The sequence below is a fragment of the Melopsittacus undulatus genome, chromosome 4 (genome assembly GCF_012275295.1).
Source record: "Melopsittacus undulatus isolate bMelUnd1 chromosome 4, bMelUnd1.mat.Z, whole genome shotgun sequence".
NCBI classification, from domain to species: domain Eukaryota; kingdom Metazoa; phylum Chordata; class Aves; order Psittaciformes; family Psittaculidae; genus Melopsittacus; species Melopsittacus undulatus.
In genome coordinates this window covers 108,679,872-108,704,658 of record NC_047530.1, presented here as the reverse complement: position 1 = coordinate 108,704,658, position 24,787 = coordinate 108,679,872, and the positions used below count along the sequence as shown (strand labels likewise).

Sequence of the window (24,787 nt, the reverse complement as noted above, 5' to 3'; positions counted from 1 at the left end):
CCCTGTGTCCAACCTGGCCTTGAACACTGCCAGGGATGGGGCAGCCACAGCTTCTCTGGGCACCCTGTGCCAGCACCTCAGCACCCTCACAGGGAAGAGCTTCTGCCTAATGTCTAATCTCTGGTGGAAAAAAGAGATTTGTGCCAGGTCATTTGTCATATGACAGGACAAGAGGAATGGCTTTTAACTGACAGAGGGTAGACTTAGATTAGATATTAGGAATTTCTTCACTGTGAAGCTGTAGTTTTGCTGTTCTTAAACATCTCTAGACTCTCTGGTTCATGAGCAATTTTGCCTTTGGCCCAACTCAATCAGCTTTACAAGAAATGGGAATACTTGATTCCCATGCAGGAAATGCCAGCCCTTTTCCCCAGTACTCCATTAGGTCACTTCTATAGCACAGATTCACAAAGATGTTGTAGGGTTCATTCCAGAGAAGGTACCAGTCATGGTTCCCACTTTGCATGACTCACACCTCTGCACAGTGTTGGAAGGGTGCTGCACAGTGCTGATCCCAGTCCACCAAAGCTTTTCTGGCTATTTGCTTCCAAGCCTTCCTGCCTTGTGGAGCTCTGGTGGGTGAGCTCTTCAGCTTTTAGCTGGATATGTGCTGAATGGCAACTTATTACAGCAGCAATTCAAAGCAGCCCTGGAAATAGCAATTGCTGTTAAACACTGCATTGTCCAGATTATGCCATTCACACTGGTAACACTTTTGGGAATGCCCCACTGAGTCTCCATTATCTCTAACAATTCTGAGCACAGATTTGTGTCATAGTTACAGGCATAGACAAAAATTGACTTTCCTCATAGATGAATAGAGGTGTTAGAGGGAATCTTAAGTAAGTTCTGTGTAGAAAAAGAAACAAAAATATTAAGAGTTTTGAATTCAAAGAGAATTGCTCCAGAGAGAACAGGAAAGTCAATTGCCTCCCTTATAGCACTGTAACATCCATAATAACAGTGTCTGCAGCAAGAAGGCATCAACTGCCTGGTTTCAGACTGCCCAAAACACTGTTAAGCTTTGCTTAGACACCTTCATTTCCATTCTAGAACATAACATAGCAGCTGGAGCACTGGGCCTGCAATCTCACCTCCAGCAATGGCATGTACTTGGGGCATCATAGGACAGCAAGAAACATGTGCTGCGCTTCAGTTGCAGGAAGGGAAAGCTCTTGACTCATAGTGTTCATCTCTGCACAAAATACTTCTTTTTTTCATACCTTTTTTCTACACAGGCAACATTAGTGCTCTGAGAACCACAAAGGCACTGTGGAAATTAACTTCATTTCTGTTGATGAAAGAATTGCATGGGGGAACACCATAATATCACAGCAGAAATCTAAGTTTAACCAGGCTTTCAGATCTGTAGTTGGGAAAAAGACCCCAAATAATTCATACAGTTGGGTTTGCAAAGTCTGAAAAATAGACTGAACAACTAAATACAGTGAGAAATGACAGATAAAATACATTTGTTGAAATGTCAGTGATTTTTCATTAAGAAAACCAGTATGATTTGTTGTGTAATACATGACTGGAGAATTAAACTGTTTCCTTCCTAAAAATCAGCCTCTTTCTCTCTCTCTCTAACATCATTGTTATTTGCTAAAACATCTGTAGTAAACCATGTGCTATCTACGCACAGGCTCCTGAGTTGAGGATAGAATCCACCTGTGTATTTCTCCTCACTGAGATCAACTAGGACCATGTAGAGAGAGCCCAGGAAGACCCAAGACAAGGAGCAAGCAGAGAGTGAGCTCAGAGGCCTTCTGCTGCTCTTTCTCTGGCAGAACAGTTCCTTCAGAAGAGACATGACCACTGATTTGTGTTGTCTCTGTGGAACATGCAAGTCCCACCTCCTGATGGCAGCACAGGTTATATTTATGTTGAGAGGTGCATAGAGATGTCTTCTGGCAAATGTCCTTTTGTCCATCCTCACCCACAGACATGATCCTGTGCTCTGTGGAAAGGCTGACGTGCAGGGGATGTGAACATGGAGGTTTGCTGTGGCTGTTCTCTTTATCACCTGCCTCATGGGCTCCAGGTAGCTCTCTCTGGACTAAATGAGCTCCTTGCTCTTACTACAGAAGGTGTTCACTAGGAAGATCTGCCACAGGAAATGTACCAAACATTTAAAACTCACTTACTGTGGGCTGGATTCCAGCCTGCAGTTTCTCCGTAGGATATGCACAAAGAAGGTTGAGTCCCCTTTAAACATATTGCTACCTAATCCTTCCTCATTTTCTGTGACACATATCACAACAGGTATGTGCAAACCTGGTCGTGGTATACTCAGGCCAGCAGTTAGACCCTTTGTATTGTTCACCTCATTTCATAAACACCATCTCTTTGGCAATCTGCCACTTGTATACCACGTTCAGAGCAGCAATGAAAGTCAAGATACCCATGTGTTCATCTCAAGCCTCACAAAATACAACAGCTGATCTATTAAATGCCTCATCAGCCCACTAAGTGGTCAGGTGACTCAGGAGTAATGGAGTTGGTCCCATACAGCAGTTAGGAATGAGATCAAAGTCTGATCTCCAGCAGCTTTACAACTCATGGTCAGACCAGACGTCTAGAAAAATATTTGGTGGGTGAGATTCACCCAAGGAAAAATGGACAGTGGAGTTCTTGCATCACTAGACCTGACCACATCTATTTGTTTTCCAGTAGGACTCCAGGATCAGCTGAAGTCACCTTGAAAAACACTTTTTTGACATAGGAAACTCATGGTCTGGGCCCTGTTGCTGGCAGTGTGCTCAGTAAAAGTCTCTGGGAGGATAATGATGTGTGCAGCTAGTTTACAAGCTGCATGTTACAGGTTTGCTTTAACCTCTCTGTTGCCTTCTTTGCTGTTTTACTCACAGGAGCTGTTTTGTGGTTCCTGTGATTCACGTAGCCTGTAGCAACACTACCTTTGCTTCACAAAGTATTAAACACAATTTCTCTTAGATTTTGCCCTTCAAACACTGAAGAGTTCCTAAACAAGCTTCTTTCTCAAGATGATCACCTCATTTTCTACATTCTGTGGAATGCCGCATAGAAATGTAATTAAAATGGGGCTGAGGCACATTGCAACACTGCAGAGGGATGTCAGAAGTATCCCAGATTCATGCTTTTCCACCAAGCAGCCTCTAACATACTGAAGATACTTTCAAAGGTACCAGATCTGTGTACAAGATAAAAATCAGTACAAATAAAAGATCTTACTTCTTCCTACACATGCTGGTTTGGTATAGTCCCTTTGATCATGGAAGTTACTTTACTGCTATTTTTTAAAGAAAGAAGTCTTAAAGGCCAGGTTGGACACAGGGGCTTGGAGCAAGCTGCTCTAGTGGAAAGTGTCCCTGTCCATGGCAGGGGCTTGGAACTGGGTGAGCTTTAAGGTCCTTTCCAACCCAAACCATTCCAGGATTATATGATTCTAGATTAAACATTCATTTACAGATATATGTTGACATTGCAAAATGGGAACCTGAAAAGATATCAGATTTTGTTTCTGTAGATCATTAAGAACCTGATCTGATGAATTAGAGTCAGGTGAGTTGTACCTTGTCCTCTCAGGTTAGGTCAATTCCATACCGATGTCCCAACACCTAATATCTGTGCTGACATCTCTTGTTTAGTGTTTGTAGGTGGCCATTAGCCTGACAACTTTTCTTATCATTCAGTCCCTCCCACTGAATCACACTGGAAGTCCCAGGTATTGCTGAATCCAAGAAATGCTGCACTTCATTGGAACTGCCTCAGAAGAGCCTTAGTCTGGAGAAATGATCAATAAGCTACAGACAGCAAAGAGTTGAAATGTTTTACTAGTTTGTGTGTCCTTTTAAGGAACACTGTACGATAATTTCAGAGTAGGTCATTTCTGTCAAGATCTTTCTACTTTTGGAGCCTCTTCCTTCCTTTTGGCATATGTTCTCCATACTTCTGATACCTCAAGTTGTGTGATTTTTAACAACAATTATTATCTTGGGTGACATGGTCTAGTGTGAGGTGTCCCTGAACATGGCAGGGGTCGGAACTGGATGACCTTAAGGTCCTTTTCAACCCAGACCATTCTATGGTTCTATGAAAGAACTTGTTTTAAAACAATGGACTTCAAAGTTTTGTCCTAATATGGATCAAAAAAGCCTGTAATTTTCTGAATTATCTGGTACTCTACCAAATCTATGGCTCTTTTAAAGTCCTGAATGGGGAAGTTCAGGAACTTGCCACATGTCATCCTAAAGAAATGACAGGAGGCAGATGATGCAATAGGTTCCTTTGCTAATCTTTCACTGCAATGACACCAAGTTAAAGTCTGACCGGATCAAGACATTATGTAAGTTCTTCAGCTTGAGACTCCACCAGCCCTGACCACAGTGCTCTGCATTTAGCAAGATCAGCAATCTTTGTTGCAGCAATGTCAAACACTTGAACTGCAGGACACAGTGGGGATGTGTCCTGGTACAATCCTGAGAAGAGTTTCCTAGCTCCTGAGATAAAATGTATCCAGATGTTCAGTACTCAATCCTGAGATTAACCAAATTGACAAGGTATTTATTCTTATTACACAGTTAGACGTATTTATGTTCATTTTCTCTGTGCTCTCATCACAATTATAGCTGCCATCTGGGTCAGATTTTGAACGTCTGGAGGTAAAGTTGTTGTCTCTTCCAGAAATCACTAGAAAAGAATGAAGAATGCAAGAATGAAGAATGTAATTCAGGAAGCAGAAGAACTGCAGGATTCAAATCAAACTACATTTGTACATGGAAGAAGCAGGCCCACATATGAGGCACCTGAAAGCCTGGAATTCAAACTGACTTAACCTCACACAGATTTTCTTTGGTTTTTATCTTTCCATTTCTGATTTCTATACTAGAAAATGCCATTTATCAGGCTCTTGGGGATTCTCAGGCTCCTGCCCACTTTCTGCTTTCATGGATCTCACACTTGGATCATCTTGCTGCAGGAACTTCAGGCACACTACTGTCAGAGTTGCATGTCAAAACTAGAGAAAAACCTAAACCTCATCACTAGTGAACTCTTTTAATCTGTCTTGGTACACTGAAAGTTGTTTCCCCCAAACTCTCTCAACTGTGTTTTCTTGGTACTGTAATGGACATAGAATGTGCTGCTCACCAGAAATGAATACAGAAAGGCTCTTTCATTTAATTAACTACAAGATTAAGAAATAAAGATCTTATAATTTACTTTTAATCTAGTTTTTTTGTACAAATAAGATGACTCATCTCATCTGTGGAAGGCTCTGGACATAGGTTGCAAAAGAAAATAACCAAATGTAAGTTTAAAATTGGAAACAATGCCTAACAGAAGACAGTAACTTAAACTGTTTTGATTCTTTAATTCAGTTATCCATGCTGTCATCTAACAAACAGAGTCTTGTTGAGATCTCTGTAAAATAAGCCAACACACAAATCGGGGTGGATAAGTATTAACTATAGCTCAAGGTTTATACTGCAATAGGAATATCAGCTGTAAGGGTTGTTGTTGTGCTTTAAGCTGGGTTAACTTGCCTCCATCCAATAGAACAGCATGATTTTGAGGGGGTTGTGCTAAGCTTTGCCAAACTATCTTTAAAGATATGATGTGAAAAATAAATCTCTAACTAAACTTGAGAGGTAGATGTGCTTTGCACACATTACAATTTGTTGCTCCTGTGTTCTGACACATTGCATTGTAGAATATTCTGGCTGTGCTGCAGGAAAGACTCAAGTTACTTGTCCCATAAGGAATGTCTTAATGTAGAATTCTGCTGTCAGCAAATAACCAGAATAATGCAAACATGGGCCATGGAAAGTATTTTTCTACATAAGGCACTACCAAAAGTCTGTATCAACTTCATAGAATCATAGAGTCACAGGACAGTTTGGGTTGGGAAGCATCTTAAAGCTCATCCACTTCCAGCCTCCTGCCACCTTCCACTAGAGCAGCTTGCTCCAAGCCCCTGTGTCCAACCTGGCCTTGAACACTGCCAGGGATGGGGCAGCCACAGCTTCTCTGGGCACCCTGTGCCAGCGCCTCAGCACCCTCACAAGGAAGAGCTTTTGCCTAAGAGCTCATATCAGTCTCCCCTGTTCTGGCAGGTTCAAGCCATTCCCCTTGGCTTGTCCCTACAGGCCCTTGTCCCAAGCCCCTCTCCAGGTTTTCTGTAGCCACTTTAGACACTGGAGCTGCTCTAAGGTTTCCCCTTAAGGAGCCTTCTCTCTCCAGGCTACTCCAGCCCAGCTCTCAACTCTCACTGATGAAAGATTGAAGTGTAGAAGTAGAAATTTCCTGATATCACCCATCCATCATTGGTATCTGATCACCTTAATCTCCTCCTGGGGTCTTTTCCAGACATACATTTTCATATAGGAGACATGTGTCACAGAAAAGTTTGGTATTACAGGGCAATCTCCAGGGCAATCCACTCAGCACCAGGTTTGCCTTAAAATAATCTGCCTTTGGCTCAGAGAAGTGTAATTTTTTTTGCTGAGTGGCAGCATAGTTTCAATTCCATACTGATATGGAAGAGGAGAAGAGTGAAGACTACCCGTGTGGCTTCCCCAGAGATGGGAAAAGGGGTGGGTCTGTCTTGCTGCCAGCACCATAGACTTGCATTGGTTTTAGCTAATCATGAACTTGCACCTTGAGCCTCAGGACTTGGATGAACTCCATATCCAACTTGCTGGCTGGTCTTGGTCTTGCTCTGAGGTAAAGAACTCCTCCTCTGAGCTGAGTAAGAAACTACTGTGCCATTGAAGAATTGAACACCAGTGCCACATGCCTGAACATCAGCTGCTAAGGCACTCTGGACTCTCACTGTAGCAGAGCTAAGAGAGTGTTAAACTCACTGTTAGTGCCTTCAGCAGCCTCCATGAGCAGAATGTTAATCCCTGGCACTCCCTGAGCTTGTGTAGCCAAACCGACTCAGGAGGCCCAGGCTGTAATTCCCTGGGTTTGTGCCCACCTCCAAATAACCACAGTAACTGGGATGCAATTCCTCAGTCTCCCCACAAGCCTAATTCCTGACGACTTCAATGAGCATTTCTGCCAGAGACAGAGCTGCAGAATTACCCCTAACAACTGGCATGACTTAACTTGTTCTTATAACTTTATGGTTTACTTACATGTCAAATTGCATTTTCTGGATAAGCAAAATGAATATAATAACCTTGTTTTCTCAAGTAGGTCAAGATTTTCTTCTTTTCTGCAGGGCAAATTTCTGTCAAATGTGAACTTTCATGTCTTCTGTTGATCATATTTTGGTTACAGTCATGTGGAGTCTTTTAGGTATCTACAGGTAACTAATCAGTACCCATTGAACTTCTGCTTTCCTTTTTAAGTCACAAGAAATAGTACACGTAGCTGGGAGCAGCTGCTTCAGGATCTACAGTAATAGCTGCCACTGTGCACAATGTGAACAATTTAAAATCCCAACATGATAGCATTTAAAGAAGAAAAGTGGATATTTTCTGTGTCTTGATTATAAGTGCCCCCAAAAAGGGAGGAAAGAAAATAAGCCACAACAGGACTATGCTGATCCTACATAAAACTTACTCATCTCTGTGGCTTCCTCTGAACTTGCTTCAGCAGCTCCATGTCCATCTTGTTGTGGGGGCTCCAGAGCTGGATGAAACTCCAGTAAAGTACTTAAAATTAAAAAAATAAATACATTTTCAGACTTAAAATTTTAGGCATTTCAGGAAAAAAGAAATCATAAAGATAATAATAGATAATAACTGCTTCTGGACTTAAAAACTTGGCCCAGTACAACTATGTATTCATTCAACAATGACTGTGAAATGTGTTTTGCAATTTAGCACCCAAGGCACGACCTTTTGGTGCTTTACGCATTCAGCTTTGGCAGCAGATGTAGGGCACTATATCTAGTTTATCTATCTAGTAAGAGCTATATTAGCAAATTGAGCCTAAGTGTACGTGTATTTACAGCCAGCACAGCATCATCTGTTGTGCTCCCAACCCTTGCATCAAGCTGATTGCACACTGGGAAATGTTTTCTCTGAGGGCATTGCTCTTCAAACACATAAGCGATGCTGCTCCCTGACAGCCGAGGTTTGAGCAATTTAGTTAGAAGATACAACAAGATTCAGGAGTATGTTCAGTTGTAGGGTTGCAGGGAAGATATGCAAATGGCACATCAACCTTGGACAGCATGCTTTCTTTGTGGTGAAAAGAAACTGTTTTCCAGCAGTGATAAAATCGTCAGGATAATTTAAAACAGGAAGCAAGAGGCAGCTAGAAGTTATCACTGCTAAGACTGAAGGGTTTTGGGGTCCCCCAGTGAGGTGGGTAATAGAAAAAGTGAGATATTCTCCATGTGTTTCTTTTGGATTAAACCCAGTATGTATTTATCAAACACATCTCACAGCTCCTTGTAAACATCCAGATTTTCTGGGTGTTTCCAAATGCTCTCCAAGTGTAATTTAGCCTGGGGAAAGGTCAGGGTTGTGCTGGCTAGTTACAGCCTGCCCCTGCTCACCTGCTGCCTCCCTCATGAACGCTCTGAGCTGGGCTGTCCTGTAATGGACCTCACTCCCTGCATGCTTCCATCCCTCTAAAGGCAGCAGGGTGTGAAGGCCAGACCTCCATCAATGCCACACCACCAGCAGGGACCAGCAGCCTGTTCCTGCATGGTACCACACTGAGGAGCTGCGGAGGAAGTTGATGCAATCTACATGTGGGCAGAGAACAGTTGGCACAGGAGCTCTGTGAGGAATTCATTAGCAAACTTAGTGAATCCCTGTTATTTTAAATTATTTCTTGTAAGCCACAAGTGTAAGATCAGGAAAAAACTGGTTGAAAAAAGATCATTGCAGCTTTGGTGAAAATATACCTCATAAAATAGCAGGGGAGTGATGACCACGTTGGACAGAGCCTTGGGTGACGTGGTCTAGTGTGAGGTGTCCCTGCCATGGCAGGGGGCTGGAACTGGATCAGCTTAAGGTCCTTTTCAACCCAAACCATTCTATACTATGGCCTACAGATGCCGCTACCCAAGCAGGGAGGCCACAGACGAGCAGCTCCCAGCTGACAGTTACCACAGTCACCCACACACTTCCCATTTCCACGAATGCCTTCCCTCTCAGGTTTTTATCTCTTTGCTCACCCTTTGCTACAGCAGCTTCCCAGACGGAAGCAAGCTGGGCCAAGAGCCGACTGGCACAACGCAGGAGCCGGCTGAGTCGCGGTACCCGAGCCGAGGGCGGTGATACCAGCCCGGAGGGCGCTCTGTTCCGGCCGCCGAGCGGCGGCAGGGTTCTTCGGCTGCTACCATCACCCCAAGGCTGCTGTTGCACCGGGGACAGCGGAGCCCGGGGACCTCGGCCTGACAGAAGGGGCAAGGAGACGGCTCTGAGGGGAGACCCCCAACGGCCAACGGGGCGGTGCCTTGGCGCGTGGGTGTGCCAGCGGCCCATCCTGATTGGCTGAGCTCGGGGTGTGCTGGCGGCCCCACCAATAGGAAGTGGCAGCGGGTGGGAGGGCCGGTGAGGCCCCTCCGGGAATGGCAGAGCGGGGGGTGGAGGCTGTCAATCACCAACGATAGCCAATCAGAGAGGCTAGCGGCGGCAACGTCACCGGTCCGGGGCGGGGCGTGCTGAGAGGCGGGGAGAGGTGACAGTTGCCGTGGGCCGGCTCCGCCTCTTCGCCGCGGGCTCCGGGTAGAGCAACAGCAGCGGCAGCAGCAGCAGTACCACCGGCAGCACCAGCACCAGCAGCACCAGCAGCACCAGCAGCACCAGTAGCACCAGGTACAGCGCGGATGGGGCATCCAGCCCAAGGGGTGTGATTCCTGCCTCCCGCGGCGGCACCAGGACAGCGGCTGTGCAGCCGAGGCCGCACAGGCCCCGTCACTGAGGGCCTCCCCACGGCGGCTGCTTCCCGGGGCAGGGCCGCATTGATCCCAGACCCGCTGTCGCTGTGTGCCGGGGTGTGGGCAGGCCAGGCCACCACCGTCACCCTTGTCTTTGTGCCTGCTGGCAGCGCTGCTCCGGTCCGGGACACCTTGCACCGGGGGATGGCGAGAGGGTGCCGGTGTTTCAGCGCTGCGTTTCTTGCTTTTTCTTGTCTGCTGGGCTAGGTCCCGGGCTGCTTCTGATGAGATGTGGTCTGAAAAGGTGGTTTGGCATGTCTGGACCGGTAGCCCTCCTGCTATAGCTTGTGCTCGTGAACGTTCACCCCTTTGAGTTGGTAAAGGCTGCAGCGTGGCATGGATTCCTCTATGCTATATCAACATGAACCTAAGTGGTTTTCATGTATCTGATAATGCATGCCATTTAGCTTGGGGTGTATTTCAGTGCATGACAGAGATGGGGTGCATACAGCTGTTTGGTGGGGTCTGCAGCACGGTGCTCTTCTCTGGATGCTCTTGCTCAACAGTTGAGCAAAGAGGTTCAAGTATGTTTTACAGCTGTGCTTCGAGTAGCTTTTCTGTGCTGATGCAAGAACTTTTCCACTTGAAACGCCCTGGCTCCTGATTCCAGTACTGCGTGCTGCAGGACACGATCATGTTTCTCACTTCCTCACAGCCTGGGGTTTTTCCTTCTCCCCCCCTTTCATTGTGTCTCTTCTCCTTCCTGAAACTTCTGTTCATCTTCTCATGTTGATCATCAAAACCGAATTCTTCTTCACCTTTTCGTTCTAGATTCATCAGCTTCACTCATCCCTACTCCATGTAACCTCCCACACCTCAGCTAACACAGTGTGACCTCAGTAGCACAGTTGAGGGGGTTTCTCCTCATGGGGGGGGGGGGAACCTTTGGATCATTTCTGATTAGTATTTTCCAGCCTGAACGAAGTAAGAGAAGAACCTCCTGTTACTGGTCTGTCATTCATCATGCAGAACAGTAACTCTCTGATACAGCTTCCTTTCTTTACAGTTTTCATTTCAGGAATGAGAGAGTCTCCAAAAACATGGGGAGCCTGTGGCAGAATTAATGGGGAGTCTGTGGCAGAATTAGCTGCTGTGCCATGGAGGTGTGCCAGGGGCCAGGATGTCACAGCCCAGTTACGTTTTGGGACTTAGCAAGTTGTAATTTGGAGAGGCTCAGCTGAGTTCTTGGCAATCCTTTTTCTTGCACAGAGAAATATTTGTCTCTTTTATTTACAAAATCTTAAAGTATTAATGCAAATGGCTAATATGTAACAGCGGTGATGATAGTTGGTGAAATGCCCAGAGCTGTGAAGCTGCTATTCACGCCTTGCTGGAATGGAGACTACTGATGCTTCTGAAAGACTTGGGTTTTGGTAGATGCAAAAATAGTCTCCTGGCTTGGTTTTGCTTAGAAGTGAGGAGCAGCAATGTTAACACCTGAGGACTGTGCTGAAAAACTGCCTCTGTGTTAAATGTGACACATCCAGAGTGCAGAACTTTTCCAAAATAAATTTAGAAAATATCTATGACTTAATAGTTGTCTCCTTCAAGCAGCCTGAAATAACAACAGCCTTGAGTAAACCATCCTTGCATTCATAGAATCATAGAGTCCATTTGGGTTGGAAGGGCCCTTAAAGCTCATCCAGCTCCAACCCCTGCCACAGGCAGGGACCCCTTCCACTGGAGCAGCTGCTCCAAGCCCCTGTGTCCAACCTGGCCTTGAGCACTGCCAGGGATGGGGCAGCCACAGCTTCTCTGGGCACCCTGTGCCAGCGCCTCAGCACCCTCACAGGGAAGAGCTTCTTCCTGTGGTTCTATTATATTTAATATATTTTTATAGCATTCTCATCTTGATATTTAACAAGCATATTTTGGTTAAGTTTTACAGTATGCTTTTATTGTTGGGTGGTGCAGCAGTATCAAGGCTACTTACCTCTTCAGTTTGCTACAGAGTAAGTGACAAAAGAGTCTACATTTGATAATCAGGATACTTGTCATTATAATCTGTGATTTTCCTTTGGGCTTTACATATTTTGCCAGTTTATGTGATGCTCTGCAAGACTAGGAACTCAAGCTTTGAGAACTGTTGCCCTTGCTAAAGCAACTGTGGTTTCCTCAGGATGCTGCTCCCAGTAGTTGGTGCTGTGAGAAGAGCTTGCTTGAAGAGCTTTTAGAATGCCAGCTCAGTTTTCCTTCTGTCATACCTGTCTTTACGTTGACTGAGACGAAGGCACAGGAGGAAATGTGTTTGTCCCATGAAATTCTACTCTGATTATCCTTAGATGTTACCAGTACCAGGTTATGGATTCAGGGGAAATCACTGAGTTCTGCTATAGAAAGTACAAGGTGCCATAATAATAATTAATATCTGACATACTATTACTTCCCATCTGTTTTTTGATGGTCTTAAAATGCTACTCACTGAGTGCTTTATGTGTATGTTCTTGTAAGTGTATGTTAAAACAGAAAACAGTACTTACTTAAAGTTACTACTGCATTCATTTATACTTCATATCAGCTTGATTGAATTGCACAAGAGTTGAAAAACCTGTAACCTGGCAATAAAACCACCTCAATCGTGTCCTGTGTTTCTCCTGAAGTATTCTTAGTGCTAATGATTAACTTTCTTTCTTTCCCCCCAGATCTATAGCAGCATCCCTGAAGTCAATAATGTTTTCCAAGCTAGCCCGCTCTCAGAGCATCGCTGTTCTCTGTCGAGGTGTTCATGCTTCGCTCAGTTCTGCCACCTCAGTTGCTACAAAGAAAACCATTCAAGGACCTCCATCCTCTGAGTTCATATTTGAACGGGAGGCTAAATATGGTGCCCACAATTATCACCCACTGCCTGTTGCTCTGGAAAAAGGAAAAGGTATTTTATGTAGGCTCTGCCCTGGGTGGTGTCAATGGGATGGGGTCATGGCATAATGATGTTGAGCTAACCAATTTCTGAACCTTTGGGTTTTTTGGGGGCTGGAATGGAATTGATAGTGGATGAAATAAAGACTAATTGCTGGTTAGAGAACTGGATCAGGCTACTTAAAGCTGCCTGATAAAGGTGTAGTCTCCAAAATGATTTATCTAAATAGAGGTCTAATTCATAGTTCACATCATAATTCAGAATAACTCAACAAGAAAGTTTCAAGCAACTCTTATTTCTTCCATTACCTTGTATGGAGAGTTTTAATATTCACATCAACAGGAAAAGGTGCATTGGAACCCTATTTAGTCCTTTACTCTTCCTGCTCTGATCTTTAATTATGTTTCAGGGACCTTTGTGCTGTGCTCATTACATTCTATGAGTTTATACTGAAATGCTATCAGCATAGTGATCCAATAGCTTTTCATTTTCAGCACACAGTTTGACAGCTCAGAGCTGACCTCTTAAATTCTGAGACTCTTTGGGTTCTGTTGGTTTTGTTCTTTCTTTTATGACCTCCAATTCTTAGTAATCCTCTTACAATAATATCCTTTAGTTACATTTTAGGACCCAAACCAGGGACTTGGAGGGGAAGTAATACTCTGACATTACTTACTAACATAGTGGAACAGCAGCTTTACATGTAAAATGCTTCTTTTCTTGATTCCTCTTGGGCATTTATTTGTACTGTGCTAATTTGTTGCTCAAGCTTCCACTGTCAATTGATTATTTTCTAATTAGAGGACCATTTGTATTTGACCAAGTTGTGTTGTAGCTCTCAGCTTCCACCATTTAGCATTATCTCATGTCTTCTTCTGCTATGTGTATTGACCATACCTTTGTTTTCCTAGGTGTTTATGTGTGGGATGTTGAAGGTAGAAAGTATTTTGACTTTCTGAGTGCTTACAGTGCTGTTAATCAAGGCCACTGTCACCCCAAGATCGTGAATGCTCTGAAAAGTCAGTCTGAAAAACTGACCCTTACATCCAGAGCTTTCTACAATGACGTACTGGGTGAATATGAGGAGTTTGTCACCAAAATGTTCAATTATAACAAAGTTCTTCCAATGAACACAGGTAAAAAGATAACTTTATTTCCATTGTATTTCCTGTCTGTGAGATTCAACGATCTTGTAGCATTTGGTTCTGTATTAGTAGCCTGTTTCATGTACAAGGGTGGTAATGGTTCTGCTTTATGTTTTAGGAGTGGAAGCTGGAGAAACTGCCTGTAAGCTGGCTCGGAAGTGGGCATACACTGTGAAAGGGATTCCAAAGTACAAAGCAAAAATTATTTTTGCAGGTATGTAAAATGTGTTACGAGTTGAGGTATTGAGAAGGAAGAGACATCCAGCCACAGCATATAGCACCCTCTTTTGTTCTATAGCTGTGGCGAGTACTTCGCAGTATTCGTAATGTTTCAGTTTTGTCACTGAACCAAGTCTGTTGAAGGTTTGACATTTTAATAATGTAAGCTATGTTCTCAACCTGTTGACAGGTTATGTTGCACTCACATACATATAGTTTGTGATTCTCTTGTGGTTACAAGAGTCTTCGCAGGACCTTAGAGTTCTGCAAGTGCCTCCTTCTAAATTGTGAAGTTCAGTCTTAAGTATATTCTGTTGACAAAACATTCTACCTAAGCTTCTGGCTATTTGGTTTGAACCTTAAATAGTTACAATGAATTAGAAACTTGTTGGTTTTTTAATGTAATGTCCTCAAAGAAACACATGTGATCTTAACAGAAGTGATCCTGTGATTCTATATGATTGTAAAAGCAAGAGATGTGAGTGTAATTCCTGTGACAAATCAGTATCAGATCCTCTCCCCTGTGGAGGTGTATGCATCAAGAGGCAATGAGGGTAGTTGTGCTGTGTCAGGAACTGTGGTAATGTCTGGTTTTGCAAGGGAAATGCAACAATGAACTTAAATCCAGGGAGGAAACTGTTGTTAGTAAGGTGGTTGATAAGGCTTTATAAACAGTGTTGAATATTTAAAGTGGACCTTATTTGTACTACTCACCAATTTTTGACAGTTAAAAGGTTAAATGCCTGGGAAGTGCATTCAGTGCTGCTCTTTTAACTGCTGTTTGGGTGTCACTAATTGGTGAATTCATTTTTCTCATAGATCCCACATCAGGGTTAACTCTGTTTCCTTCTCAGGCTTTCACTGCCAGTAGTTTTCTTCCGCGTTCTTAAGGTCTTTGAGAAGTTGGCATTCACCCAGTAAAGCCATATTGTAGTCTTGATCACACAGTAAAAGCAATATTGCTAAAGTAGATCTGGGGCCCTGGAAAATCCTGATTATATATTTGGTGCCCTTTATCTGCCTGCTCTGTTTGGCTCTGTAATAGGGAGAAGTTACCTGCTCTGAAGAGACTGTTATGCTTTATTAGGGAAATAAATAAGTGTCTAATTCAGATAACTGAGATTTTGGTTATAGGTGAAGTATGTTTGTCAATTCTAATATTGTTCAGTGGTTCTGTATTTTATAAAACCTTCCAGAATAAAGCTTATTACTTAAATATTGCCTGCTTTTTAATTGGTCCAGCTGCAAATACTGGTTTTGACTTTTGGTATCTATAGTACCTGAACCATACACTGTGATTAGGCAGCATTTCTAAATTGCAATTCATAGTTAAAGATTACATTATGGTTTCTGGGATTAAATAGGTGAGATGGTTGTTTATGTCTTCTGGGAATTCTTTGAACAAATATATTTCTCCCTCCTTCCCTTCCATATATAGTTTATTTTGCTCTTCATACAATTAGTTTTTAGTAAGTGCTTTCTCATCTTGATGAACTGGATATGCTCTCAATTTTTATGATTCAATCCCCTGAACCACAATATGTCATTATGTGCCAAGTAGCTAGGAAAAAAAAAACCCAGTAATCCTCTTGTCAAAGCCAGCATTTTGGCAGACAAAAGGCCCTCTTGGGTAGCCTGGGTCAGAACAAAATATGGCTTTAAACATCAATCTAGAGAACTTGATGTAGATTCTGTGCTTGATGGGGAGCCAGCACAGAGACTGGAGTAGTGCTAAGGTGGAGAGAGCCTGCCATCAGCAGCCAGCCTGCTCTGCTCTGAGTAATGCAGTCCTCAGGGCTTTGCTTCAGGATACAGAGGGTTGCTCTAACATAACCTTGAGGTGACAAACACGTGACTGAGCAAAGCTTGGCAGGGATTGTTCCCTTAGGAGACATTGCTGCAGTGAACACTGTAATGCTGTTTACCCTGGCGATGAGACAGAGGGGATGCCTAGAGCTGGCTGCTTCAGTAACAATTGACTTCAGGATTGAGAACAATCTTTGCCCCTGGGATCACAGCTACATACACAGAAATAAGGGGAGAAAGAAAAGACTTGGAATGCTGTGAAGGTGTTGAACCTTTAATCAGTCTTGTTAAGCACCTTCTTACTGATTAGCTGAGAGTATGTTGATTTAACTGAAATATTAAATAGATATGCCATGATCTCGGTGATAGATGGTTCCTAGCTATTTTAACTCATGTTTCTATAGGATATAGTACAATATAACAATATTCTGTAAATTTAAATGGGTTCTCCTTGAACTTTGTAAATTAAAAAGTTGATATGTGCTTTTGATACAACACCACAATGTATGGCATCAGTATAAAATGCTGACAATTAGCAGAAGGATGCTAATATGCTGATGTTAGACAACTCTTAAACCACATTACCAGATGGAAAGTGTGATGTCCTGTAAACTGTTCTGGCTCTTAGTTTTGTAACAGACTCCCTCCTTTTATTCTTCTGTAGCTGGCAACTTCTGGGGCAGAACGATGTCTGCTATCTCTAGTTCTACTGACCCATCCAGCTATGATGGATTTGGACCCTTCATGCCAGGTTTTGAAGTGATCCCATACAATGACTTACCAGCTCTTGAGGTATTTGACCACTTTTGTTCTCTTGTCAGCAATTATTTTACAGCATCTTATTGGTAAATAGCAAGGCAGGAAAATCAGTTTATCCTTTGAAATGTGCTTTGACACTAAGATATATGTATCTAGACATATATAATAAATATATAAATTTTAATACATATAGGAGATGTATGTAAAATCTACTTTCAGTTTTGCTTTAGGATATAAAAGAAAAACCATACAACCTGTTTCATTTCCCACATCACTAAGATATTCAAGGTACAAATGAAGAACAGCAGATAAAACTTAAGGGAATTCACATCAGTAGCATACATTCCAAAGTCAGGACTTGGATTCTGAAACTAATATCTTTAGCTTAGCACCCTCATAATTTGGGCTAAAGTATTAAAGAGTAGATGGTGCTTGATGGCAGACATAGGGTTCTAGACCTGGGACTTGGGAGGCAAGAGGGCTCCAGCCAGGCACAGGTAGTCCTGAAGCACTAGGAACATTGGCATTGTCACTTTTCCATCATCTGGGTAATAGAATCATAGAATCCCAGCCTGGTTTGTGTTGGAAAGACCTTAAAGCTCCTCCAGTTCCAACCCCTGCCACAGGCAGGGACACCTTCCACTGGAGCAGCTGCTCCAAGCCCCTGTGTCCAACCTGGCCTTGAGCACTGCCAGGGATGGGGCAGCCACAGCTTCTCTGGGCACTCTGTGCCAGCGCCTCAGCACCCTCACAGGGAACAGCTTTTTCCCGTTATCTAATCTAAATCTACCCTTTTTCAGCTTAATGCTATTCCCCCTTTTCTCCATGAGTAATGAGTTGGTTAGTCCTCTATGCATGTTGTGTCTGCTTAGTACAAGTGTGCTGCTGTGGAGATCAGAGGATTTAGGACAGAGATGCTTGCCTTCTTAGAGTTTGGCTAGAGGAAACAAAGGTCTCTCAGTGTATTATAGTTGCAGTGTGGAAAAGCTTACTCAGATTTGAACCTACGTAAAGCTGCCCATTGTGAAAGCCCTGTAAGTATTTAGTGGCTTTCAGCCAACTTTATCAAGGCTTTGAATAATATGCTGTGGAGACCTGAAACGGAGATCTGTGCCTGTCAGAGTGATGACTGAGTTCATTCTGGTTATGGGGCCATACTGAGAAATTATGTAGTACATTCATGCTGGGAATCATATCTCTTGAGTCTCATGGACTTCTAAACCTTATAGGACTTGATGGTGCAAGAATATAGCTATGGACTTTGCTTTAAGGTGACAAAACTGTTCTGGAGAGGCTCCGTTCTTTTTTGTTTGAAGGAAGTGTTGAGCAACTGTTTGTCCTGCATGGGGTAATGCCCAAGTGGGTGTATTTCTGAGGTAATTTAAGAACTGGTCTGATAATCTGCTTGCCTGAGTTTGCAATTTTTAAGCTTTGTAACTTTCCAAGCAAGCACAGCAACTGATTTCTCAAGGCAAGAATAACACAGGTGGAACTGGAATGGCATTTGGGGATAACTCCTGGTATGGATGCTATTATCACTTGAGGCAGAACTCCAGGCTTAGAGCTAGGTTCTGCTACATGTATTCAATTCCACATCTTCTAAATTTGACCTAATAAAAGCTTTTTCTTCTTGTCTTCCCTATCCATGTGTCCATTTTTACAGCGGGCCCTTCAAGATCCCAACGTAGCAGCGTTCATGGTCGAACCCATTCAAGGTGAAGCAGGTGTGGTCATTCCTGACACAGGTTATCTCACTGGGGTGCGGGACCTCTGCACAAAACACAATGTAAGGAATTCTCCGTAGCAAAGTGGCTTAAACATTACACACCGAGTTTATTGGTGTGTTTTGTAAGGTCATCCTTGTATGCAAGGTACAGGACTTCATGTACTATTTAATGATTTCCTTTTCTTTCAGTGGAATAGGGAAGGGAGACTTCTCTCCTTACCAGGATGTACTTCTTAGTGCACATTTTTCTTGCTGCTGTCACTGACTGAAGTTCCTTATGAATGCTCTTGAAATGACATTTAGTTTATAGTAACTTTTCATTTCTTTTTCACATTATAAGTTTCTTAGGCCAGAAGCTTATTCCTGCAGTGCTTCTACCATGGCTATCAAGGGACCTTATTATGGAGTGCTTAAGTGCTACCAACAGCTAGTAGTGGGTCATAGAATGACACAGTGAAGAAAATATGCTTAAGGGTAATCTTTTAAATTCTCTGAAGACCAGAGGTCTCACAATTTTGACCTTTTTTCAGCGTTTTCTTAGATTCTTTTTCATACCCCAGTCCTGACTCCTATTCTCAATATTATGTCCTGTCTGAATTGTACTAAGAAACGTTTAGCTTTGAAAATGGAGGGTTAGATCCATAACTGTTCTCTGTGAGTGAAGACAAACTTGTATTCAGTGTCTCTGGAAGGGTGGGAAGATGCGTTTGTTGTGTATTTCCATGTCCTTCAACTTCCAAAGGTACAAATGATGCATTGGGAGTAGAGATAGATGAATCCTAACTTTTTGGAAGTCCTACTCCTTGTTGTATGCCAAACAGCTACTGGTTGAACAGTGTCCAACCCTATGTGGACTATGCCTTATGTAGAACAGAATGTGCTAAAGATATCAGAGAAAGAGGACAATATGTTCATTTGTTGGTAGTTTCACATTTCATAGAACATGTAAGTCTCCAGGATGTTTAAAGGAGCTAAAGGAAGTACCTTCATGTACTTAGAGTAATGCAGCTGGAAAGTCTTTCACTTACTGCGTGCAATTATGCTGTATTATTTGAACTGAGTTGGGAATGGGAGTTAAAGTCATTCTTTTATGCGTGGATTTTTCTTGTCTCCCTAAAGGTTCTCTTTATTGCTGATGAAGTACAGACTGGTTTAGCCAGAACAGGGAAGATGCTAGCTGTTGACCATGAAAATGTGAGACCTGATATAGTTCTTCTTGGAAAGGCCCTTTCTGGTGGCTTATATCCTGTGAGTAACAAAGAAGTATCTATTTGTAGAACAGTGATTTCTAAGTAATTAACACTGAAAGTCTACTAGTTGGATGAACAATAAGTCTGATGTTTGTTGTACTTGGAAATCGGTATTTACAAGATTAACTATGATTTATGGGACAAACAGAATCATAGAATAGTTAGGATTGGAAAGGACCTTAAGATCATTCAGTTCCAACCCCCCTGCCATGGGCAGGGACACCTCACACTAAACCATGGCACCCAAGGCTCTGTCCAACCTGGCCTTGAACACTGCCAGGGATGGAGCATTCACAACCTCCCTGGGCAACCCATTCCAGTACCTCAGCACCCTCACAGTAAAGAACTTCTTCCTTATATCCAATATAAACTTCCTCTGTTTAAGTTTGCACTCATTACCCCTTGTCCTATCACTGCAGTCCCTAATGAAGAGTCCCTCCCCATAGGCCCCCTTCAGATACTGGAAGCTGCTCTGAGGTCTCCATGCAGCCTTCTCCAGGCTGAACAGCCCCAACTTTCTCAGCCTGTCTCCATACAGGAGATGCTCCAGCCCCTGATCATCCTCGTGGCCTCCTCTGGACTTGTTCCAACAGTTCCATGTCCTTTTCATGTTGAGAACACCAGAACTGCACACGGTGCTCCAAGTGAGGTCTGATGAGAGCAGAGTAGAGGGGCAGGATCACCTCCTTTGACCTGCTGGTCAAAACAGTGCTGCCAAATAGTTCAAGTTGTGAGAGATACATAAGAAAACTATGGGATATATATTACCTTTATAGCTGAAATATCTATATGGTATCCTGAACTTGCTATGTTGATACTCAACTTGTTAGGGTGGCAAGTTATTAGATGCCATCTTCTTAGGCTGGTGATGTTTTAGGTGTTTCTAGCTCTTGTCAACTAATTGAAAAATCAATCTCTGTTTTCTCCAGTTTGATATCGGCCTGTCAGGAAAGTAAGTATCCAGTGGTTAGCTTTTCAGTCTGGAATTACTGGTTAGTCTGTTGTACTCTCTCTGGAGAGTATTTATCACAGTCTTGCTGTGATTATTTCTAGGTGAATTCTGCAAAGGGGAAAAATATACCTACGTGTGTTAAAACATACATTATCAAGCTATTTGTGAACAACTTTCATCTGCTTGGCATGCCCGCATGACTGATTTTTATCCTCTTGGAGTGATTTAAATTCCTGCTGATTAGGTTGGAAATTACAATATGCCTTGAACAATTTTGGCTGATTGGAGGTATTTCTGAGTTGTGGCACAGAGTATTTGAAGCTGAAACTCTTGAAATAATATTCAGTTTGGAGAAATGCCCTTCAGCTGTAGTTAGATGTTAATGTCACCACTATAGCTAAGTGTATTTAAGGGATTAAGCCGTAATGTGATTGTCAGATACACTCCTCTACAGAGAGCTGGGAATGTAAATGTAATTTATCACCACAGGCTGAAAATTATCCTTTCCTGAGCCCTGGGGAAAAGTTTGCTTCAGAGATATTTAACTCTACAATACAAATATATATGTAAATCAATTGGCTGACCTTCCCATTTCAGGTCTCAGCAGTACTATGTGATGACGAAGTTATGCTGACCATTAAGCCTGGTGAACATGGATCTACATATGGAGGAAATCCATTAGCTTGCCGTGTTGCAATAGCAGCACTGGAGGTTTGTGTGTTGTAGTAGAGATTTGGATTCCAAAGGAAGTGTCACAGTGACATGATCGTTGCTTAAATAAATGATGTTATTTGTTATGCTGCAAGTAGAAATCCAGCTTTTAATAAGGATAAAAAATGGTAGTGGATAACTTTGCATAGATCACAAAACAACTTCTAAAGTCTTTACTGGGAATGTGTCCTAATTTTTATGTTCCTGTGCTCTCAGTGTCTTCAATGACAAAATTTACCTAAGGAAGGTTTCAGTAAAATAGTTTCACTAATTTCACAAAGGCATTTTAAATTGTCTTATTTTACTGGACCATATTGCAGAGGCTGCTGCTCTGTGACATTGCTAACATATGTGCTACTGGGGCTCAAACAGAAGCTAGCAAAATGCCTTGTACAGAGTCCATATTCTAATTAGTCTGTGACTATATAATTGACTACATGTAATGCAAGTCACTCTGAAAGCCTCATCATTACGCAGTCGGTGGACCTGGACAGATTAAGAGTCTTCAGAGCCTTATCATTTACTTGTAAATAACAGCAAATGAAAAGCAGTTAATTTAGAATAAAATTTCAAAGAGATTATTCTTTCTTGTGAACCAGAATGAGTAAAGGCTTAATACTAATCTGCTTGGATATGCAGCCCTTGCAGTGATACTCTGGATGCAGCAGCTTTTGTAGCTCAGCAGTTGTAATGTCATTAGTCATCCATTGCAGCATGGTACAGAAAACAAACACAGTGCCCTGCAGTTAACTGGAGATCTGACTTCCCTTTAGGTAATTGAAGAGGAAAACTTGGCTAAAAATGCAGAAATAATGGGTAACATAGTAAGAAATGAGCTCATGAAGACACCATCAGATATTGTAACTTGTGTACGAGGAAGAGGACTATTAAATGCGATTGTAATTCGGGAAACCAAAGGTAAGGAAATAAAGTCAACTGCACAATCACAGCATGAACAAACATTTTTCAGCTTAAACTGAAAGTATCTTCATAGAGTAAGGGGATGGTTTATAGATATCGTGTCTGGGTTCAGATCGTGGCTATAGTACTGTAGTACCTGCTGAAAATCTAGGCAAGTGACTGTGTGTTACTAAAATCAGGGTTTTTTTACTAAGTAACTCTGAACAATTATTTTTAATGAATTAAATTCTTTTATGATTTGGTAACATTCAAACCTGATGGTGAATCTTGCCCCCAACAAATACACTTTTGTCTCTTCATCAAACTGGCCACGTCTGGAACACTAGTTTCTGTCAGATTATGGAAGGATTGGCTGAGGCTGGTTGTTTCCAGGGTAGCTGGAAGAGTCCAGTGAATCCAGGAGAGTACAAAGAAGGAGAAAGCTGACAACTGAGAACAGGTTTCTAGGAATTAACACCTTGAGTTATATCGGAAAACTGCTTAAGAGCCAGAGCAGACAATTATATTTGTTCTGAATACATTCTAAGTGACACAGTGCTGCAGGGAGCTGTTGTAGAAGACACGCACATGATGCGTTGAAATCCAGGCACAAATTTAATGCTTTGCATGGTTCGCTGTTTTAAATGTATTGCTACAAGGTGAGCACTCAGCTGTGAAGGAGCAAAACTCAGTGTACTGAAGGCAAACTTGTGAGTCCCTTCAGACAAACTGCAGTTCTGCAGCAGTCTTGCACGTTCACTGCAAACTGTAGGGGATGGCTCAGAAGCGACTGCTTCATTTGTGAACACACTTCATCTTCTCACTGCCAGATGGCAGGCAGTTTACAGTCTGGCCCCACGCATCACGTGCTTCAATTGTGCTGCTTTTTGTGCTGTATTTTCAGTGTCTTCTGTTTCTTTTTATCTTCAATTGCAGACTACGATGCCTGGAAGGTGTGTTTGCGGCTTCGGGATAACGGACTTCTTGCCAAACCTACTCATGGTGATATCATCCGGCTGGCACCACCCCTTGTCATTAAGGAGGATGAAATCAGAGAGTGCATTGAAATAATTCATAAGACCATTCTGTCTTTCTGAGCACATGGCTTTCCAAGTGTATCTGCTGACTGACCCAACGTGCTGCCTGGAAATAAGCGTGATGAAGGCCTGGTTTTGAAGCAAGCATCTCTCATTCCTTTTATCCAAGAGGACTTGACTCTTAAAACGTAGCTATGCCCTTCAGTTATAATAGCTCTGAAGAAAATACAAGAGTTCCCAAACTTGAGGGGTTCTGTTCATCTAGTTGTGTACCTACTGAACAGTTAAGTCAGAATGTTTAAGGGGAGGTATCTATAGAAATCTGGTTAATTGTTGAAAGTCTTGGCCAAAGTGTATTTTATATATATTTTACTAAGGATGATCTTGCACTCTCATCCCTGGAACTAGTTCATCTTTAAGGTCCCTTCCAACCAAACCATTCTATGGTTCTGTGGTTCTATATCGCTCTCCAAAATGTTATATTTGGCATTTCTGCCCCTTGGTGAGGTGCCTGTAGGATAGAAGCACTTGTATTATGGATGAATAATACAAACTGGATGTTATGCTGGTGAACCTGAGAAGCATTGAGCTGGATTCTCTATGTACAATATTCTGATTGCATGACAAGAGATGCTGTTTTCAAGCCTGGCCTCAGCGTTTGGCTTTGCAATCTTGTACAATAGACCTGAGCAGATATATGGGTTTATACTGTTATAAAACTTTCTATAATCTGAATGTTTATATTAAACCATGCCTTGCATTATTAAAAGAAGTTAATGTGTAATTAAAATACAGAGTGTATTCAAAAAAGAAGCAAGCTCCACAGAAACTTGTAGTTGCCTCTGTCCAGAGCCAGAGTAAGTGCAGCCTTTGCAGTCTATGCATTTCTATCGGTCTCTATATGGAAGCTTCTGCTTTGCTTTTTATACAGGGTGAATGCTTCTGCACTTCTGTGCCTTTAGATGTTGCCAGTGTGGTATTCTGTATGAAACTGTGGAGTTGGCTGCTATTCCTGTCCTAGGTTGCTTTTTGTATTAACTGACTTGGGTTTAGCTGAGACTAAACCCTGATTAATCGCTGTTAATGCAAAATGTTCCCTTTGCCAAGCATAGGGATTAAATGCAGTCACATGTTTGTAGTAGGAAGTGGTAAATAATCCCTTGGGGTTTTAACAGCAACTTGGTTTGTGGAAATGAACTAAGCTCCTGGTCAGGGGCATATAACAGTTTACCCTATCTTGTTTTGGGTGAGAGAAAATGAGCACCCATCTGCTGTGGATAAAGTAAGACTGATTTCAGTTTGGAAAGGCCTCATTGTTGCAAGGAGTGATATATCATTGTTACTGTTAGTCTTGGGAATAAGAAAAGTATGCCAAGAGGTGTTGCTTAGGAAGTTGGGCATTTCTGAAAGCTGCACTTAGGTAATGTGATTGAAAAGGAGTGAAATAACTTGAAGGAAACCATAATGTCAACAGCAGTTGTTGGAGTCCTTTCAGAGACTGAAATGGTAAACCCCAAAAAGCCCTTAGCAGCCAAAAAG

At 42.5% G+C, this 24,787-nt stretch overlaps 1 protein-coding gene and 1 long non-coding RNA gene across 2 annotated transcripts; one reads left to right on the top strand and one right to left on the bottom strand.

Annotated features, from left to right (window-relative positions):
- Nucleotides 1-4,519: 4,519 nt before the first annotated feature.
- Nucleotides 4,520-9,370, bottom strand: LOC117436162 (uncharacterized). The gene is made up of 3 exons (XR_004549597.1): nucleotides 9,122-9,370; nucleotides 7,552-7,643; nucleotides 4,520-4,671 (listed from the first exon to the last, which is right to left on the bottom strand). It is a non-coding gene; the product is annotated as an uncharacterized lncRNA (long non-coding RNA).
- Nucleotides 9,371-9,722: 352 nt separating this feature from the next.
- Nucleotides 9,723-23,896, top strand: OAT (ornithine aminotransferase). Its single transcript, XM_005154488.4, has 10 exons — nucleotides 9,723-9,764; nucleotides 12,529-12,755; nucleotides 13,655-13,879; nucleotides 14,007-14,102; nucleotides 16,578-16,705; nucleotides 18,336-18,458; nucleotides 19,518-19,646; nucleotides 21,198-21,311; nucleotides 22,085-22,229; nucleotides 23,148-23,896. Exons 2-10 carry the CDS (start codon nucleotides 12,557-12,559, stop codon nucleotides 23,306-23,308), a joined length of 1,320 nt encoding a protein of 439 aa, XP_005154545.2. The 5' UTR covers nucleotides 9,723-9,764; nucleotides 12,529-12,556; the 3' UTR covers nucleotides 23,309-23,896.
- The last annotated feature ends 891 nt before the right edge of the window (nucleotides 23,897-24,787 follow it).